Source organism: Sinocyclocheilus anshuiensis, unplaced genomic scaffold, assembly GCF_001515605.1.
Source record: "Sinocyclocheilus anshuiensis isolate Anshui unplaced genomic scaffold, SAMN03320099.WGS_v1.1 scaffold1184, whole genome shotgun sequence".
Lineage (NCBI taxonomy): Eukaryota > Metazoa > Chordata > Actinopteri > Cypriniformes > Cyprinidae > Sinocyclocheilus > Sinocyclocheilus anshuiensis.
Window position 1 is genome coordinate 552,214 of NW_015547647.1, and position 8,256 is coordinate 560,469.

The 8,256-nt window shown below is 35.5% G+C and overlaps 1 protein-coding gene across 1 annotated transcript in view; it reads right to left on the reverse strand.

The window, feature by feature from the left end:
- LOC107701950 (protein crumbs homolog 2-like) overlaps window positions 1–3,101 on the reverse strand; it is a 20,556-nt gene extending 17,455 nt beyond the window's left edge. Inside the window, exon 1 of the mRNA XM_016504113.1 lies at window positions 2,768–3,101. Coding sequence (XP_016359599.1) covers window positions 2,768–2,837 — 70 coding nt within the window. The 5' untranslated portion in view covers window positions 2,838–3,101. The remainder of the gene's footprint in view (window positions 1–2,767) is intronic.
- Between the last annotated feature and the right edge of the window lie 5,155 nt (window positions 3,102–8,256).

Consider the following 8,256-nt stretch of genomic DNA (forward strand, 5'->3'; position numbering starts at 1 on the left):
TCTTACTATAATAAAACCATGTTTTTTTTGTAAGGGTTGATCCACAAAGACGCTATTTGTTAATGTTAGCATCAACACAAACACTAGCTATTATAGGTTCACTTTTATTAGCAGAATCTTGACTGTGGGGGTGCAGTGGACTGTGTTGTGATGAATTTGGGAACTCGCTGTGTTCTTGTTGGGATTAGGGTTGGGGGCAGGGTCCATTGTAGACCTTTTCATTGAAAAAGTCATGTGAATTCCAGGATCCCCCTCGTTTCCCTAAGCACCTGACGTCACATTTGCATGCGTGATTTGACATGAACTATCAGCTCAGTCAGAACATCAGACCAGTTTCACCCACTGTTCCCCTCGTTGAATTTCCCCATTGACTCCCATTAGTCAATGCAAATGCACTACAGATGCACACCTGAGACCTGGACAGCAGGATCTGTGAGTGAGTTGTGACTAAGCAGTGATAATATAAGTGCAAACCTTCCATTTCCATTCCAACACTTAGAACCAAAACTAATGTTGAGCAGAGCGATATTGGCATGCTGTCTGTTTCACTGGAACAGGAGTTTATCAAATTAGCTCCATTTGGAAAAAAGTCTTACCTATTCAATTCTTTAACAAATACTTTAAATGTTTTTTTTTTTTTAAATAATTTTTAACAATTAATTTTTCTTACAAAAAAAAAAAGAATAAAAAAATACCCAAGTTACTACACTGTAAAATAAATTTTTGAAGTTGTAAATAAAACATTAATTTGAGTAAAAATATTGTTGGAGTACATTTTAAGAAAATACTATTTTAGTCTTTCTACTTCAAAATTTCAGCTTAATTGACTGTCTTACTTGCCTTTTCTTTGTAATTATTTGTGAATTTTACGAGTAGTTTCTAAGTGAAAATTGTTTCAGTTTACAGTTTTTGTTATTACTGTAAAATTTTAAGACTTTTTCAACATGCGATTCATTTAACTGAATCTTTATTCCAGTAAAAATTATAAATATTGCTCTGGTTAAAGTAAAAAAAAATCATTTAAAGTGGAAATAAGTGTTATGTAAATAGAAAACTTTTTGCACACATTATCAGAACACTAACAGTAATGTTTACACACATTTACATGCACTATTTACTTTTATTTATATCTTCAAACACTTCATCAGTACTTTAGACTGAAAACTTTGTTACTATCCACTGAAATATCCCCTACATATGATCATCATAGAGTTAAATACTCAGAGACAGCTTGGCCGTGTAGTCAGATGAAAGAGCGTTAAGCCTACGGGACGCAAAAGCAAACAGAGCTCATTAGAAGTGCTTAACGCAGATTCCACCAGCACACAACGTCCAAATGACTCAGCCCTGGTGTCATAGCAACGGGACACAATGGAACCCACCCCCCAAAGTTTTTCTGTTTCAGACAGTAGCCTGAGAGTGGGGCGGAATCGGACTGGATGGATGGAAGGAGGGAAAATAGATGAGTAACCTCCCCCATACTCCCGTCTGTACCATGCACCACTTATTTCCACTCCAGACAGGACGAGGGATGCAAGTAACACTCCAGTGCACATCTTTGGGAGTGCCAGATAACAGAAAATGACCACAACACTACACTAATGCTAAAAAGAGTGCCGCAGTGATACCATACACTCGAGTTCTTTATTGGCATCTTTGGTTCCATGAAGAAACTTGAACATTTATGGAAACTTTCCATTCAACAAAAGGTTCTTTATAGTGGAAAAGGGTTTTTAGATGATTAAAATATTCTTAACATTAAGAAAATGTGGTTCTTTTTTTAAGAACTGATCACTGAAAGGATCTTTGAGGAACCAAATATGGTTCTTCTATGGCATCTCTGTGAAAACGTAGACGTTTAAGACATAGAAGATCTATTTTGGTTCCTCAAACAACCTTTCAGTGAAGAGTTCCAAAAAAAGAACCTTTTTTTTTTTTATTCTAAGTGTGAAGACCATTTTATTAATCTAAAGAAACTTTTTCCAATATAAAGAACCTTTTGTGGAATGGAAAGGTTCCATGAATCTTCATGGAACCATAGATACCAATAAAGAACCTTTATTTTTAAGAGTGTAGAAGATATGATATCTTGTAAACGATAAAATGAGCACTCAGGGATTAACATAAAGCTTTTCCTTTAAAATCTAAAAATTATTATTTATTTTTTAAATTTATTTTTTAATGAATAATTCACCACCATGATGCCAGAGTGTTGTGGGTGGTTGCCAGGGCATTGCTATGTGGTTGCTAGGGAGTTCTGAGTGGTTGCTAGGTGGCTGCTTACTGGTAAAAGTCAAAAGAGCCCATCACTCCTTCTATATTACATTCTCGTCTCTTGATATGGCATTATGATATTTTTGTTTTTATAGTGTGGATAAAAGTACATGCATTTGCTTTCATCTACCCCATTATAAACAGTAAAATTTGCCAAAAAAGATGCAATAGAGCCACACAAAACATCCAACCTGTTGCTCTTGACTCTAGCAGAGACATATATGATAACACTGGGCCTTTCTCAGAATAAAACACATATAAATAACCAAATATTAGCAAGACATTACATTCTGTCTATTTCTATCTATTCTCAACAGCTTTTAATGATCAGTGTCCCAAACAGGGAGACATTTTTTTTCAGCACGTAAGAAGTTCCTTCTTTCATTTAACCATGTGTTGTTCAACATATGTATTTATGAAAATGTATGTTTATAAAATATTACATCTTGTTTCCTGTGATTTCTGTAGGTATTGAGAAAGAAAGAAAACTCACCCCATTTGAACATCATCATGGTCAGTAAAACTGTCCCGGGGCATTTCTGATGCACTTTCCTGATCTCCATGGTGATGTGAAACAATCCAAACAAACCAAACTAGACGTCCTTTAAGTTTAATGTCTCTTTGAGTCCTTCATAGTGGAGCAAACTTCAAATTAAACCTTCTTGAGGAACATCAAACGTCTGAGTTCCTGCATGATCCTGAAGTTGAAAGTCTGCTCTGTTGAAATTCTCCTTGGTCTCTTAATTCCTATAAGCGCCAGGTCGTGTAGTTCATGTAAAGTTCCTCTGTCCAGCATCGGAGCAGCCAGGCTAAGAGCAGTGGCTCATTGTACAGGCAGTAATGAGACTAACTCTCTCACCCAATCCCACTGCGGTTTACCACACTAATCACCCTTGAGAGGGGAGGGGCCAGAAAAGTAGAAGTGGACTTCAGCACTCCTGTGTGTGTGTGTGTGTGTGTGTGTGTGGGTGGGTTTACTTAGCTACACTTAGGAACAAAACTGTCCCTAGAACAAAACTAAATCAGAAAAAACATCCCATTGAGGACTTCCAGGGATGTCCTAAAGGATAAAAATTATTATTTTTTTAATGCTATAATAAAAAAGAAAATTGCTTAATAAAATAATAATAAAAAAGATGTATAAAAAAGGTTTCTGTGAGGGCTAACATATAGAAAATATAATTTACTTAATAGAAATAGTATAGAAATCAATGATATAAAAGCAAATGTGTTTGTATTTGTGGGCAAGTCATTTTTGTGTTTGAGGAAACTTACAAAGCTATCACGTTTTGCAATTTTTCGAATTATATTCCAATTTACACTGTAAAAAAATGACTTCGAAGTTGTAAATAAAACAAAGACTACTGGAGAACATTTTAAAAGTAAATCAGATTTCAGTTTTTCTACTTAAAATATCATGTTTATTTCAAAGTGTTATTTGTCAAGTCAAAGTTAAAGTCAAAGTTTATTTATAAAGCACTTTTTAAAAACAGCAAGTGTTTATCAAAGTGCTGTACACACATAAAATAATAAAAATATCAATGATACAAACAGTCAACAACACAAAAGAAGACAATAAGACACCATAAAGACAATAAAAGAAAGCAGCTCTCATGTAGCATCAAATGCCAGACTATAGAAGTAAGTTTTTAGGCTAGATTTAAAAACAGCAAGTGTTTGAGCCTGTCTAATGTATAGGGGCAAACTATTCCCGAGCCACTGTAAATGCTCGGTCACCCCTGCTCTTCAACTTTACCCGTGGGACAGCTAAAAGCAAATGGTCAGCAGACCTAAGTGCTCTTAACAGAGCGTATAGCTTGATCAAGTCGGAAAGATATTTAGGTGCTAAATCATTATGACATTTAAAAACAAATACCAAGATCTTAAACTGAATCCTAAAATGGACAGGTAACCAGAGAAGAGAGGCGAGAACGGGGGTGATGTGTTCCCGCTTTCGTGTACCCGTCAGCAAGCGAGCTGCCGTATTCTGGACCATCTGCAGTCTGGAGAGAGAGGCCTGACTAATACCTATATAGAGGCCATTACAATAATCCAGACGAGTTGAAATAAAAATATGAAGGATTCTTTGAAAGTCTTTAGAAGACAGGAAAGATTTCACCTTGGTGAGTTGTCTCAATTGGAAAAAAAACTAGATTTAACTACCGAGTTAATCGGTCTACAGTATCAAATGCAGCCGAAAGGTCTAGTAGAATTAAAATTTGTAGAAGAAAGTAGAATTAGTTTTTTCTTTGAAATTAATTGTTTAATTTACTATCAATTTCTGAATGAAGTTTGCTGATTCATGTATGAGATTTTTATTCCTAAAATTATATTAAAACCTACTAATAAAATATAATTATATTTAAAATGTATTTCAAACCTATAATTTCACATTGTTTTGTATTCCTAAATTTATACTGAAACTCACAAATAAAACATGATTATATTTAAACCCTACAATTTCACATTGTTTTCTTATTTTTATTATCATAATTAATAATTTATGCATAACTGCCTTTGCTCTTTTCTAGATCTTTCAGCAACATCTTTCTTGAGGCAAATAAGCAGGTGGACATCAGACAATGAAGGGTCAGGTGAGGTTTTGTGTTAGAAAAGCATACTACGCTAACCACCGTAATGCTATGTTGGTAATTCAGACTGTTTTGTTAGAAAACACTAAGCCCAGCTTGATCATTTCTTTCACAAATCAAGACAATCAAAACAACTTTTCTAAGTGATTCCCTGCTGATTTTTTCCAACAGTGTATAATGAGCTGGTGAGATCTATATCCTGCTGAGCAATCACACAGTCCATTGGCATTAGTCATTCAAGGCTGCATTTCTTTATACTTACTAAACCAACAACGACCTGTTTTTATAAAACTATGAAACTTGTTGACCCAACACCGACCTCTGAATCATCTGTACATTCCAAAAATATTCCAGAGAATATATTTGGATTGAACTTTTCCTTACTGATTGTTTAAAGAGTTTGACTTAAACCCAATGAATGAAAAACAAAACACACACACACACAAACACACACACACACACACACACACACACACACACACACACACACACACACACACACAGACAGACACAGAGACAGAGAAAGCACAAAGATTAGCATGTTGTTGTGTGGGTTCATTTTCTGTTGTTACTCCCGCTGTGTTACTGCCAGTCACTGTGATGTAAGATGCTATTGGTGTGTGCTGTGAGAATTTTTAAAAATGTTTTGAAACAAACTCACAAAGCTTCTTATGTTACGTATTAGTTTGGAAAAATTCAATGCAGCCATTTAAATTAAAGAACCCTATTAAATATGTAAACATAATGCAGAGTTAATCATTACTTCAATATAAAAACAACCCTAATATAATGTCTACTAAATAAATATGAAAAATATGCAATTTTGTATTTTCATGTAATGTGATGTAAAAGATCAAATGCATGAGTGTGTCTGCACAACTTCCTGTAAGGTTCATCCCACTTTAGAAAATGATTAGAAAAAACACTCCTATTTCATGTATCTCTGACTCGTCACACACTTTGTTTATCAGATACAATTTTCACACTGTTTTGTTCTCTGATCCAGGAATAGCATGAGGTGTCCTATCTGTAAATGTTTGTGCACATTTCACCGGATGCTGACTTATGCTTTCAAGCTTGTGACAGTGTGTCACTCCTGGCCTTGAGATATGGACAGAGATTTCTCACACTCATTCACGTACATCTAGCACATCTTAAAGCTGTCATTTACAAAGCTTTAATGCAGCTTTACAAGCTTACAACATCATCCCTGTGCTACAAGAAGATTGTCATGACAAGTCCATAAAGCGCCAGCGCCAATGCAAACACATTTAACCTCATTCTGATTTAGCATCTAAACTCTGACTTTTAATGTTCTCTACTTATGATTTCTTAAAACTTGTAAAATAGCATGCATTTTATGCACAATTTTATAATAATATAATATGTTATTTTTTGTCCTTTTTCGGAGCTTGACAGCCTGAATTCCCCATTATGTAAGAAAGCAGCTCAGACAGTCTGTTAAACTTCTCCTATTCCACAGAAAAAAGGAAGTCTTACAGGTTTGGAATGACACGAGGGTGAGTAAATGATGACAGAATGTCATTTTTTTGGCATTTAAAAAAAAACAAAATACTCTAAGGTGTGCTTTAGTGGACTGTGTACTGTGCAGCTCTTCTTGTATCCAAACCACTCTGTGTTCTCATTGATATCCAGTGCTAGTTGTGAGATACTAGTGAGATACTTGTGCGTTTATCTACAGCGTTCTGTTTTTCCAGCATGGCTTTCAGATCTAAAGCCTACCTGGTGTTTCATCAGAACACATTAATCAGAATGTCTTAGAACTGTAGATAAATTTGAATACATTTGAAATGTAAAACCATTAGTGTTGGAGACATGATCTGGTGGATTGTGTATGACCGCACATGAGTTCAAGTCTTGACCACCACCCGTTTCCCCATTGTTTCTTGTCTTTTTTTAGCAGTACATTTGATAATTGAGTGGCAAAAGCTCAAAAATACAGAGAGCAGGTTTATCTATAGTTTTTCAACAAAATGAAATGTAACATCATCTTCGGTTCCCCAAATAGAAAGTGTGAACTGGTGGATGATGTAATCCTGGTGTGTGCTGATTTAAAACTGTCAAGGATCCAAGTATCTGATTGGTTAGCAGCTATACTGGATGTGGGCATGAACTAGATTTAATTGGCTCAGCAAATTGGAACTTTATGTCAGGCAGGTTTGATAAAATATGATTGTAGCTTGTTGCATCTTGCATTGTCATTGAGTCTGGCTGTGTAATGTTTGCATTGAGGTTTTTGCCAAATTAAGGCTTTACGTACTACAAGACAAACATAAAGATATGTTTGAAAACTTAAACATTTGTTTGCTGATGTCTTTATGTTGAGGCCCTACATAAAAATGATGTAGTAACCTAAATAGAAAAGATGCATTTCATTTGTTTAATTTGGGTTATTCATGAGCTCAGGATATGCGTCCCCATATGGAACGTTAATAAGAGTAAGATGCACTGAATGACAATGCTAAGTCAGACCTACATTCACCAGCAGAAAACTAATCAACACCCCCTAAACAACCATGGGTCTTCAAAACCGGCACATATGGCTGAAACAAAAGAGTGCACCCTCATTGCTGTAAGACCCCCCAAGATGTCACCCTAAGTGCACTAATAAACAGTAATCTGCTTTCTGCATTACAACAACACATGCACACTACGCTTGTAACCGCAAGCAAGGCTCAGTACAGAACAATGACCACGATTGGATTATCAGTCGCAAATCGTTTTGATAGCACAAAGACCACGAGCACTTAACTGCACAGTCACAATGTAATGACATGAACTCTTCATACAGATTACATATATAAACTTATACAGGTGTAGTATGGATGTATATCTTTTCTTAATGCAATATAGTAATTACAGAGCATTTTTGTTTTTCTACAACCTTAAAGTTGAATTTGGCAAATGCATGATTTCATGCATTAAAACATACAACATTGCAATCTATTTTATATGCTTTAAAATAATATGTTTCTATTGGCATGTTGAGATAAATATAGAAGAGATTATCAGTGTATCAATATATATGTGCATAATTTGTTTTTCATTCTTTAATCAGAATGTAGTGGCCTTTTGGAGTAGTTACTGCAAATTCCCAGCAGAGGGAAGTATACAGCAGTACTACCGTCCGCAACCATTCTGTTTTGATGCAATATACAACATAGACTCCATTGCTAAAAAGGTCCAGCAGGGGTTGTACTTCCTTCGCCAACTGAGGAAATTCAACCTGCCACAAGGAGCTGCTGAAACAGTTCTACTCAGCCATCACTGAGTCCGTCCTGTGTTCATCCATAATTGTCTGGTTTGGTTCAGCTACCAAATCAGACATCAAGAGACTACAACGGACAGTCAGGACTGCTGAGAGGATTAT